Source organism: Periplaneta americana, chromosome 4 (assembly GCF_040183065.1).
Source record: "Periplaneta americana isolate PAMFEO1 chromosome 4, P.americana_PAMFEO1_priV1, whole genome shotgun sequence".
Classification (NCBI taxonomy): domain Eukaryota; kingdom Metazoa; phylum Arthropoda; class Insecta; order Blattodea; family Blattidae; genus Periplaneta; species Periplaneta americana.
In genome coordinates, this window is record NC_091120.1 from 163,661,205 (window position 1) to 163,674,438 (window position 13,234).

A 13,234-nucleotide genomic window follows, 5' to 3' on the forward strand; every position below is an offset into this window, starting at 1 on the left:
AAGATAATTTTATTAATCTGTTAATTTGACAAGCTTAATAATATCATTTGTGATATTGATATGCAGTCGTTAAAAGTGTGAACCTAATCAACAATAAAAGCAATAACAACAATAAGATTAATATTCTAAACTTACTTCTACATTTATTTTCTACACATTTTTTCTTTTACTCCTTCCTTCCTGAAATTGCTCTTGCTAATTCTAAAATAGCTTCTATTTCCCTCTCCTTCAACCGTAATTTCTCCCTCTGCATTTCTTCCTTCCTCTTCTCCCTTTCTTCATGCAACTTCAGTTTTTTATGCAGATAATCACTGACAGTCATTTTCCTTTTATGGGTGGATCCTGATGATGCTGTTGAAGTTGATGCTGAAGCTGAGGAAGATGATGTTGAAGCTGAAGATGATGATGTTGAAGCTGAAGAAGTTGAAGAAGTTGATGCTAATGATGATGTATCTGTATCATCTTCCATCATACTTCCCCCAAGCAATTCAGTCTGTGGCGAACTAGATGCCTTGTGCCCTAAAACTTCATCCATAATCGAGAAATATTCCCAATTAATTGACCCTTCACCAGTTTTTGTCTGTTTCTTTTTATTGGCCCTGTATGTGGCCAACAAATTCCTATATTTTATATCGCACGCCTCCCCAGAAATGGAAACAGTCGTAGCTTTGGAAATTTCATGTGCAATGTCGTTCCACAGTTTCTTCTTTTTACATGTGGGACGATTGAACGACGATTCATTTTTCAATCTTTCATTTAGCAATAGTTTTGTCAGATTATGCGTCCACTTCAACGCAGCGTCAGAGGAATCCGAAACTCTTTCAACATGCAGCTGGCTAACATCGGATCCGAATTCTTTTAAAGAACCATTTGCCAACGCAGCTTCTATGTAGTTTCTTGTAAAATCATCATCTGAAATGAGATGTGAATACGTGATTATATAAAAAAGTTATAGGTTAGAATGTGAGAGGCTCATTAAATAAGCTCGTCTTTAATTAATTTGCCTACAATACGCAATTATCTGATAGAAATAAGTTACATTACCTGTACGAAGGAGGTTGATATTTTCATCTGTATCTTGAAATATTATTTCGACTCCATTTATTAAAAATTTTGCCATTTCCACTTTCGGAACTTTCAAGCGTCTCTATCGTACCGTTCTGAATTCCAGCGATTCATCGTATCTATCGAACATACATCGATGACGTCACTGAGGGAATTCAGCGCACTTTTTCCAATGCATTTAAGAACATGCCCTATGACTAAGTGGAATTTCTTTTGATTCCAATGGAATTCATTCCATTGTAAAGTGACGAAATTCTAATCTTGCCCGATAGTCGGTTGTTTACTGTTTTTGTGGCCTGTATGGGCAGTGATTTTATACATTCATTTCACAGACATGCAGTCACGTGATTTTGCAAGCGATAAAAGTGGAAAAGCATCCGGTTGCACTTAATAATAATTGTTCTGACCATGAACGTCATAAATTCTATATTACCATAAAGTATTATTCCGTAGATAAAATAGTTTTTGTCATGCGCTCTTGGCTTCGTTATTAAGGATTATTACAGAGTGTAAGAGGTTATGTCATTACCGTCGACTACAACAAGAAGAGAGCAGAAAAGTGACAGTTCACCATTTTCATAGAAACATTATTAAATATTAATTTTATATCGTCTTTACATCATTTATTTGTAGAAAAGCTGTTATTATACGTGTGACGGAAAAGAAGTGATGGCTAAGTGGACAGTGTTCATTGAAAGTTTGTTGTGTTTTGTTTTATCATATTTTAATATAGCTGGATCAATTTCAGACCATCCAATTATATTAGTAATATCATATGACGGATTCCGCTACAATTATTTTGATAAGAATGTTACACCAAATTTGCAGAGATTGAAATACAGTGGGTCCCATGCCGAGTATATGAGGAACGTTTTTATAACCAAGACGTTCCCTAATCATCATTCTATTGCGACGGGTGTATATCCTGAAGTGCATGGAATACTTGCAAATGATGTATATGATCCTTATTATAATAAAGTTCTGAATTATAGTGATGAATTTTGGCATTTCAGTGATGCTGTAATACCGATATGGGTAGGTATAAATTTATCTATTTCCTTTTAAATGTGGTAGAATTTAGAATGTGCATCCCCAATATCGTCGATTAGAGCACCACATTTGGGGGCCAATCTTTGATATCTCCCCACACCACACATGGGACTGACTTCTGATTTGCATTTCGTTAGGGATAACTGGGGGGATAATGTGACAGGGTTGGTGGATTGGTTGAAGGGATATTTAAGTAAAGTGAGGCCGAGCAATGTGAAAAGGTTCAATGATTTAAATACGTTTTGTCTCCCGAATGTAGTATGGGGTGATATCGAAATTTCACCGACACCTACTGTTTCCAACCTAATAGTAATAGGCCTACAGTATTACTTGGACAAGAGAAGTAAAAACTCATCATTTTAAGCTTATAAACATGTTTAATAATCAGTCATACTATCAGTAAAAAAAAGATGTAATTTTGAAAATAAATGCAGGCACACTTTAGTGAAAATATTAAACGTATCATCATCATCATCATCATCAGCAGCAGCAGCAGCCTGTCGAGTCCTAAAAGAACTGTTATGGCCTGAAAAGGTGATTTTCATGCCATCTTTTTATGGGGAATCCCAGAGAACATTTTCCATTTACACGATCTTTTATTATTGCCTTAGGAAACCTATGAGTCAATTCTCCTTCCAGTTCTTCTGATATCTATGTAATCTAGAACTGGTGATGTATTAGGTTCTTGTAGCACATCTTCATTTTTCTTCCGATCCCATTTGGTGTAACAGTTGTTTGGCACATGAATCTCATCTCACATGCTGTTAGTCTCTGCTTTTGTCGCTTTTCCTGAGAGTCTATGCTTTACTCCCATAACAGAGGACTGGTCTAGCCATTATTTTATATAGACTAATAGGAGTAATTTTTTTTTAACTAGGCCTACTGTAATGTTGGTTTCAGAACTCGATTAATGATGCCTATGGATTTATTAAATTTCAAAATTTTCTCTAGTAAATCTAAATTTTCAAGAAAAGATAACTTAGTTTATAATCCAAATAAGTAATCATGTTGAGCTGTTCTAGTAGTTCACTGTTTAGGCAAATTTTGCTTGGTACAGGATTTACCACAAAAGGCCATTATTTTTGTATTTTCTGTGAATATTTCCATAGATCACTTCTGGACTACTAAATTGAACTATGTCCTGACCATTGCAAATCATCTTCAGATGTGGCCAATAAAACTAGGTCGTCTGCAAAAATGATTTTACCAGTATCTAATTTTAAATTTCTATTAATCAGGATGCTTCCATGTCTTCTTTTCCTTGCACCATTGCATTCATGTAAGTATTAAATAGAAGAGGTGAGAGTCCACATCCTTATCATACGCCTGAATTTATTTCTTTCCATTCAGATAGGCCTATTTTATCTCCTATTTTGACGGAAATGAGAGTTTTATATATAGATTATAAATACTGTAGATGATCTGTTGTGGTATGTGATTTTTCACCAATACTGTTCTCCAACCAGGAGATCAACCGTGAAAGGAATGTGCTTACTATTGCGTCATCTATTGGAATGAAATAGACAGACGATATTACCTTTATAACATCAGTTTAAAAACCATGCGCTCTCCTCCATATGTTATTTCCTGTATGGAGAGATTAAAAGACCAGGAGATTAACCGTGATTTAATTTTGTAACTAGGGTAGTATCAATATGTGTGATCAATGCTATGGTTTGTGCTGTGAGAGCTAGCCAATAGAGATAAGAGTATCCACGTGTGTGACCTTAATGATATCTTATGACATCAACATTCATTCATAGCATTATCCCACTTCGTCTCAGTCCCCGAAGACTTTCTCGTGGTTGGAGTGCAGTAGGTCTATATCTAATAATAAATTTCTATGCAGATACAGAAGTCATTATAGTGCAGCCTAATTAAATGTTACAGGCCTACAGTAATATCTCAACTGAAACGTCACATTTATAGAAGCTTTTGAGAAGTAGACTATTTCAGTGAGAATCTAATTAGCCCATAATGTTCGATATTTCGAAACAGATAGTATTTTGAATTGTTTCACTTTGGTAGATACAAATTGTTCTGTGACCTCACTAAAGTAGACAGAAAACAACAGCCACTACATGACAGTACGTTCAGCTCATTTTTATGGAAGTGACTTACTCCACTGTCATTCTGACCTCAGTGTTTATAGGTCTAATTTGAGTTATGCAAAAAGTTGCACTATTTTTAGGCAAGTGCAAGAAATAAAAATTATATCTTGTGTATCTTTTATTTGGAAGGAGGCGACAATGTTTTTTTTTTTTTTGTTAGTGTCATAAGGATCCCTAAATATGGCCATGGATGCAACACATTTGTAATACTAAGATTGGATAAAAAGTGATGGCAACAGTTCGATATTTCTGACATGGCTTTATTCACAGGGGTACAACATTTACGTACCTTCGCCGCTCTCCCCTTATTTATTACCTTTTGCCAAATGTTTGGAAGGCATTGTACACCATCAGCGCGTTCATCTTTGTTGATATCCCGTATTGACTGCCCTATAGCACGGATAAGTTCATCTCTGGTATTGTACCGAGTCTCTCATAGTGATTCTTTCACTTTGGTGAAAAGATCGTAATCGCATGGACTCATATCGGATGAGTACGGTGGATGTTCCAGAATCTCCCATTGGCAGCGGCGCAAAAGGTCCTTGACAGCAGCAGCGGTGTGACTCCTTGCATTATCATGAAGAATGTTGGGATTCTGTACCACCAAGTGTTGTCGTTTTCTCCTGAGGACTGGACGAAGGTGGTGCTGCAGGAACCTGCAATAGTAGTCCGCGTTTGCATCTGCCTTGGAGGTACAGCGTGGTGCAGTATTACCCCATCAATGTCATATGCCACAATGAACATCATCTTCACAGCATTTCTTGGACGAGAAGAACCTGGATGCTTCCATTCATTTGATTGACATTTCTAGTTTGGTTGGTTCACATGAGTGAGCCCAGGTTTCGTCCATAGCGACAATTCGTCCAAGAAAGTCATCTTTCCTTTGGTATCGGTCCAACAAGGCCTGTGCGACTGCATAGCGGTGCCATTGTTAAACCTCGGAAATTTCATGGGGTTCCAACGCCCTGTAATTTTGCTGTAACCCAGAATGTCTTGCAGAATGTAGAGTACAGTTTTGTGACATACTCCGACTTCCGCTCCTAACTCACATGCAGTCCATCGGTGATCAGCATCCAACAAGGAAGCAAGGAGTTGAACTGTGTTGTCCTCCACACGGGGTCGTCCTGTACGGAGGTTGTCCTGAACAGCATCCCTGCCTTCCCGGAACGCTTTAATCCATCGTGCCACTGTGCGATATGGCAACGCTGCATCGGCACATGCTTCATGCAGTCCTTGAAAACATTCTTGTGCACTACGACCTCGTGTCACTTCAATTTTGATCCAGGAACATTGCTTTAGTTTTGTACGTGGTCTTAGGGCGCTCGCACTATCCCTATGAAAGTCAACGTTCTACACACTGCAGTAGATTGACAGAGTACTGTCGCCGCTGGCTGCACTAACTCATCTAACAATCCATGTTCATGTCCACACAGCTGGCAGCTCTCGAACGCACCATCGTAACGTGACAGCAGTGTTGCCATAACTTTTTATCCAACCTATGTATATCAATTAGCCTCAATTGAAATGTGCAATTTCATAGTTTTCTCTGTTTCATTTCAGACACTGAATCAGAAAGCAGGAGAAGGACGTCACAGTGGTGTGATGATGTGGCCTGGTGGTGGGGATGAGGTGTACTTCAAAACGAACTTGACATTCGCTCACGAGTACGAATCATCTATTCCATTTAAAGAGCGCATTGACACCGTTCTTTCTTGGATTGAGCATCCAGAAACACCAGCCAATCTTGTTTTTCTTTATTACGAGGTATTATAATTATAATAAACTTCAGAATTGGTTGGTGCTAGTTCTTAAAGTAACCATCTTCAGTGTTAAAAATAGAGTCCTTTATATTAAGTTATAGAATATAATGTAAAGGGACCCTATTAAAATAGAACAATGAGCACCATCTAGTATTGTAAAATCATACATTTACAACCCTCTTCGTGCCTAAATATGTAGCCTAAATTTTACGTGTTTATTTTGTACACATATTTATCCGTGTAATGGATGCCCCCTGCATAATGGACGCATCGCAATTTTTCGCGTTAAAATTAAAAAAAAAAATTCCCCGCGTAATAGACACATAGGGGAATGTGAATTTGTGACAAATGATATCAGTGATGCTAAACCTGACAGTGAATGGAGTAAGGCTAGTGTTAATAATAACAATAAAGTGTCTTGTCTTATTGTCACTGTATTCATTGTTACAAGTTATCGACTGTTTATATAACTGCTGCTACTGTCGGTCATCTCAAGTGTTATGCAATCATATATCAATTAGTTGTGGCCCATATATTGTTTCGTATTCTATCGATTATTTCAACTGGCGCACCTTTTAACACTTTTTTTCCCTCTCAAAAGGGACGCACCCTTGTTTTTTGTTATAAAAATCGAAAAAAAAAAAAAAGCGCGTCTATTACGCGGATAAATATGGTATCAGATTTATGAGCAAGTTAGTGAATACTTTAAGCACAACTTTAAAATTAGTGATGATATTGAAGTGATAGGTTTATTTTTAGGTTCTCGTGGTACTATCTCAAACTTGTTTGTTGAATTTTGTAAGAGATTTAGTGTTCCAATCAGTACATTAAAAACTGAAGTTAAATATTCAGTACAAATTCTCAGAAATCGTTTATATGGACAATGAACTCTCGAAAAATTACTTGTATGAACAGTGAAGTGATGAGAAATTATTATAACAAATTTTTTTTGGCTTAGCTACATTGAAAACTTTTATTTTATGTTGTGTTATTTTGCAGGAGCCTGATAAGACTGCACATGTGTATGGACCAGAATCACCACAGGTTCGGGATGTCCTTGCTAAGATTGATAACTTGACTGGTTATCTAGTGGAGAAACTGGAAGAGAAGAATCTCACAAAGGCAGTTAATGTGTTCCTTCTGAGTGACCATGGTTTTGACACGGTCGTACCTTCAAGAATAATAAATGTAACAGACTTCATCCCACCTCAACTGAACTACACCATCGTTGGAAATTCACCCACCCTCCATATTTTTCCACAGCATGGTAAGATCTCGAAAAATTTTAATTATTTTCACTGTTGCAACTTCATTCATAACCACACAGTAATGAAAAGTCTGGATTTTGATGAACTACTATAGAAAGCCTTTATAAATTATATGCAATTATAAAAAAAAAAAAGAATGAACTTAAAATATTAAAAAAAATTGCATTAATTCGAGAATAACATAACAGCCACTATCTCTTCACATCATTTGATTTCACTTTTTTGTTTTCTTGATGACATTTCTAAATATATATATATTTACTAATTTAATATTAGCACTTGGGGTGATAAGGTGATTCAATACTGATATGGTCATTTAGCAAGCCGCTATGACGTTGCTTCAGGACTTTATGCAGATTTATTTTATGCCAGCATTGATGCCTTGATCTACTGTTGGAACGAGTGTTTGGTCAAGCATGGTGACTATTTGAAAATTAATGCATATTAATTTTCTACTACTGTGTGTTAGTATACAGTAGCGTGCAAATTAATCCGAACAACGTAATGACTTATGCAAAAACACTCAAACGGGATAAAAAAAAGGATCTAAGACATACCTCAGTAATCTATGTGGCCTCCCTTGTTCCTAATAACAGCTCTGAGACGATTTGGCATGGATTCTACTAATTTCCCACAAATATTCTTCATTTCTTCATTGCGAAACCATACACCAATGAGGGCAGAAATCATCTTCTCCTTTGTAGAACAATCCATGTTTTGCATTCTTCTTTGCAAATTGACCACAAGATTGATGTCGAGTGAGTTGCCTGGCCAGGGGAGTACCTGAATATTCTTCTTGTTGAAGAATTCTGTAGTTTTCGAGACGTATGGCATGGTGCCAGGTCTTGTTGGAACACACCTCTGCCATCCGGAAATGATTTTTGCAGCTGGGGTACGATTCTGGTTTCCAATAAGTGAATATATTTGTCAGAATTCATCATTCCCTTGATAGGTATTAATGCCCCAGGCCCTTCATGTGTAAAACAACCCCAAAACATTACTTTAGGGGGATATTTGGGTGCTTGTTGGAGATGAGCTGCTGTTACTTTTTCGGATCCTTTCCATACGTAAGAAACACGGTGGCCGTAGACCTCGACATGAGACTCATCGGAAAAAAGTACATTCTTCCAGTCATTCACTGTCCAGTGTTGATTTAATTTTGCCCACATTAAGCGTTTTTTGCACATAACAGGGGTTAGCAGTTGCTTCTTAATAGGCTTATGAGCCCTTCGTCCAGCTTCCAAAAGCCTACGCCGCACTGTTGTGACGTGAATATTCGCCCCAGTGGTAGCCATTAACTCACGTGTTAAGTCGACAGCAGTTAGTCTAGGATTTAATTTACTTTTCCTGACAATTAAACGATCATCTGCAGGTGAAGTCTTTCTTTTCCAGTCACAGTTTCCTTTTTTCTGGGGTGTGATGGATCCAGTCTCCCTGTATCGTTTTATGATCGAATTAACAGTAGCCAAACCAATGTGACATTCTGCAGCAATTTGCCTCTGTGTCATAGAAGAATGCTCTGCTAATGTTATAATTTTAGACCATTTTCGTGGAGTTGTATCCATTTGTGAAGATGACAGAATGTACACAGGATTGCAGTATTGTCTTCAACACAACTGAAATGCTTATAAGTACAAAACGACAGGCAAAATGTCACATATTATAAAAAAAAAAAATAATAACGACAGACCTTCAACAATGGAATTACACGTACTACAGATGTCAATTAAAGCGGTATGAGCAGCTGTGAGGCCAACAATGACAGAAAATGTAAAAATATGTCGTGTTCAGATTAATTTGCACGCTACTGTATCTGCCTGTGAAATTAAGTTTGTCCATGATATCTCTTAGTTGGGGGAAAAACAGTTGGGGTGAAACAGTTAAAAATCTTGGCATTTTTATGGATAGCGATCTAAATTGGAACACTCAAGCAACACACACTTGCAAAAAAATATTTTCTCAACTTCACTCCTTGTTTCATATGAAAGAATTTCTACCACTTAGTCTAAAAAAGAACCTTATTCAGATGCTTGTAATGCCCCATTTTGATTATTGCGATTCCTTGCTATCTAATGTAAGTTCACTCTTAGCTGAGAGACTACAACACATGTTCATAATGTGTGCATACGATTCATCTGCAATACTCGTAAATATGACCATATAACTCCTTCCCTCCAGTTACTTTCATGGGTGCGTCTGAAGGAACGAAGAACAATACATTCACTGTCTCTTCTATTTAGAATCATGCATACTTCTACTCTGAATTATCTGTTATCGCGCTTTCAATTTCTTACAACTCTTTGAAACCGACATCAAGCACTTCTTTCTATCCCTCATCATAGAACGTCTTTATACTCATCTTCCTATGCTGTAGAAATACCTCGCTTCTGGAATTCATTACCTAATGACGTCAGGGCAGTAGCGGCTCCTGTGTATTTCTTAAGAGGAGGAAAGAAGATAACAGGACGAAATGACACCTTCTTGAATGAAACATGCTACAAATTAGCCAACATGCATAGGCCTACATGCAAGACCAGGCAGTGTTGGGGTTGTCTTCCCTTCTGTATAGCAATAATTTGTTCCTGTAAACTGAGTTTCCTAAATTTTCCAAAATATATAATGTTTTCACTTCCATTCATTGTTGAATAATTGCACAAATTAACAATTACAGGAAATTCACCTCGCAGCATTTTTCGAGCACACTACAGCATCACACGTACTTGGAAGAGACTATAGCTACTAACACGTAATCAGAACTGCGGAAATGAGATTGGGAAATAATCTGAGGAAAGCGAGAACACTGCACCTACCCACGTGGTCTGTGTTGCCACATGTACATTTTAAAAGTTCAGCATCACATTCTTTTGAAGAATACTCGTATCAGTTCATGTAAAGTCATACTATCATTATTGTTCAAAGTTGCCGGTGGACAATTGATTTTTTATGTTAAAAATAATGTAGTTTGGAATACCTATTTTCAATTTCAAATATATTTGTACAAAACTGACAATTGGCTGTTGCCCTGTTTAGTACACAATGAATGGAAGTGAATTTCAGGGGCCAAACTACTTCCTTTTTGTTTTATATAAACCCAACTTTAACTTTCAAATATCCTTGAAAGTTTCAAACCATGAATAGTAGCTTATATAAAGTGCAATGAATAATATTTTTGATTTATAATTTTAAGAAAAGTTTATATGGTGTCTTCCATAGTGGTGCGTTAAAACATTTTTTATTGTGCCTCCTCCTAGAATAGTTGTAGTCTGGTTGAATGCAAGATCGTTAGATGGCAGCGGTAGCGAGCTTGCTGCACGACCAGTCGGTTTCTATTTCCCGCCCATGCGCTGATTCAGAGGAGGATCTCCTCCCTCTCCATTCATTTACTCACTTTAAAACTCTGCTTCTTTCTCTGGCCGCTAGTGCGCTGTTGTCTGTGTGTGCTAACTGCAGTAAAGGAGGAATGGATTGACTTTCCTCCACACAAACAATCTCGCATCTTTCTCACAGTTTTCTAGCAGCACATGAGTGCACATCGTTTAAAACTCGGTCAACCGAGGTTTTCATATAGCTGTGAACTTAAAAATTATGGAATCTTCCTTGAATTTCAAGGAACATATTTTATTTGGTATTTACTTTCAAAAGAAGAAAAATGTGAGGAGGACGTTCCTCCCTTCCCTCCCCCGAGGAACCGCCACTGCATCAGGGACTGCTGGACTTTATCACAATTCAAAATTAAATTGGAAAATTTTGTCTTAGTTAATGTTTTTTTAGGTATTGCTAGAAGTATTGATTTGTGTTTTTTTTTTCCTTTTTCTTTTTTAATCTAGATTAAAATTGCAAGTTTCTTGTCTATGTTAGTTAATTAGTTAGGATACAATTAATTATGATACTTAAATCACTCATTTAAAGTTTGTGTGACTGCAACCTGTGTATATTTTTGTGTGGCTTTACTTTGTTTATAGTGTTTTTTTTCTCTCTCTCTCTCTCTCTCTCTCTCTCTCTCTCTCTCTCTCTCTCTCTTTATTTCTTGTGTAGCTTTACTTTGTATATAGTGTTTTTTTTTTCTCTGTTTATTTCTATTATTGTATTTGTATTCCTCTTGTTGTGGAAGAGAAGGCCCGATGGCCTTAACTACACCAGAATAAAAAATAAATAAGTAAATTATAAAAAGGGAATGAACTTAAAATATTTAAAAAAATTGCATTAATTCGAGAACGACATAACAGCCACTGTCTCTTCACATCATTTGATTTCACTTTTTTGCTTTCTTGTTGACATTTCTAAATACTATATATATTTACTAATTTAATACTAACACCTGGCTGGTAAGTGATTCAATACTGATATGGTCATTTAGCAAGCAGCTATGATGTTGCTTCAGGACTTTATGCAGATTTATTTTATGCCAGCATTGATGCCTTGATCTACTGTTGGAACAAGTGTTTGGACAAGCATGGTGACTATTTGAAAATTAATGCATATCAGTTTTCTACTACTGTGTGTTAGTATCTACCTGTGAAATTAAGTTTGTCCATGATATCTCTTCAATCTTCTTAATGTATCCAGCTGTTTGCTGACAACATAAAGTCCACTATAGTCCACTGTAGCCTATTCAGTTGTTGTTTTTCACGAGAAATGAGGGGTATTTTGATCGGTGTTCATTATAGATGCCTGTTGCTAGTAGCCAGAGGTGGGGTGTAGTCAATATATACTGCAGGGCTGTGTCTTCTGCAGCTGGTACTGATGATTTTAATTTACTTGTTTTGTGGTTTATGGATCGACAGTATAGCAAATGTGTTCCAGATTTTCATCATGATTATTACACCACAGACAAGTAGGATTATCAGAAATATGAAATCGGTGTAGGTACAATTGAGTGACAATGTGACCTGTTCTGGCTCTTGTTAAAAATGTTTGAACATGTCTGGGCAAGTTTTTGTACATTTCCAGGTCATTTGGTTTCTTTTGTACAGACTGTAAAATTTTTCCTTTGTCAGAAGAGAGCCAATTGTTGATCCATAGGTCTGTAAAATGAGACTTTACTGAAGCAAAAACACTGGATAGAGATATCACTTGAAGAGGTGTTGGTTGCAAATATGTTGCCTGTTTTGCACCAGGTATGCCACAATGACTAGGTGTCCATTGAAATGATATTTCCTTTTGGAGTTCTTTTAGTTTACTTAGTTGTTGTTTCTGAATTGGAATAATTCTATGTGCATATAGGTTTGGTACATATTTAATTATATTAAATATAGCCCTCTTGGAATCGATAAGTATGCAAATAGATTTTTCAGAAATTTGAGTAACACACTGAAGAGCAGCATCAATAGCTAGCAATTCAGTGTCAAGACTGGAGGAGGATGAACATGTTATGAAATAACTTTCTTGATATTTTGGAATATAATACCCTGCTCCTGATGTCCCATTATTAGGATTTAGAGATCCATCTGTATAAATTTGAAGGTGATACTTATATGTACTGCAGATTAGTTCCATGGAATCTAACTTAAGAATGTATGGAGGATCATTTTTGGAGTGATTTCCTGGAATTTGTATGCTGTGTTCTGGAATCACCCATTTCCATGGAGGAATTTCGTTCGCAACTGGAGTTTTAGCAATGAGTGTGTCTGTGATATAGATTGGTATTTCTTCTCTTAGTTGGGGATAAAATTCATCCAAGAAGATCAAATATACATCCGTATTGACTGTGGTGTCGAAGAATATTGGACCGTTAATGCTTTTCGCAGTCATAGTGCACCAAAAACCGATCTTTTGGTCGTGTAGGAGTTGCTCGTACACTAGGTCAGGATTTTTTGTCACTCAATACCTGGTATTGAATATGTCATGCTTATTCACAAAACAACTCTTTACATTACAACAACATACAGAACAGTTTATAAATCATTTGTAAGTTATAACATGTAATAAGCAACAGTGTAACTAAACATGTGGAAGAAAGGATGGACAACATAATTTCAAA

At 36.7% G+C, this 13,234-nt stretch overlaps 1 protein-coding gene across 2 annotated transcripts in view; it reads left to right on the plus strand.

The window, feature by feature from the left end:
• The first annotated feature begins 1,257 nt into the window (after positions 1-1,257).
• The window catches only part of LOC138698382 (bis(5'-adenosyl)-triphosphatase enpp4-like), a 39,700-nt gene continuing 27,723 nt past the window's right edge, over positions 1,258-13,234 (plus strand). For both annotated transcript variants that reach the window (XM_069824253.1, XM_069824254.1), the window contains exons 1-3: positions 1,258-2,100; positions 5,787-5,990; positions 6,986-7,253. In XM_069824253.1, coding sequence (XP_069680354.1) covers positions 1,735-2,100; positions 5,787-5,990; positions 6,986-7,253 — 838 coding nt within the window. In that variant the 5' untranslated portion in view covers positions 1,258-1,734. The remainder of the gene's footprint in view (positions 2,101-5,786; positions 5,991-6,985; positions 7,254-13,234) is intronic.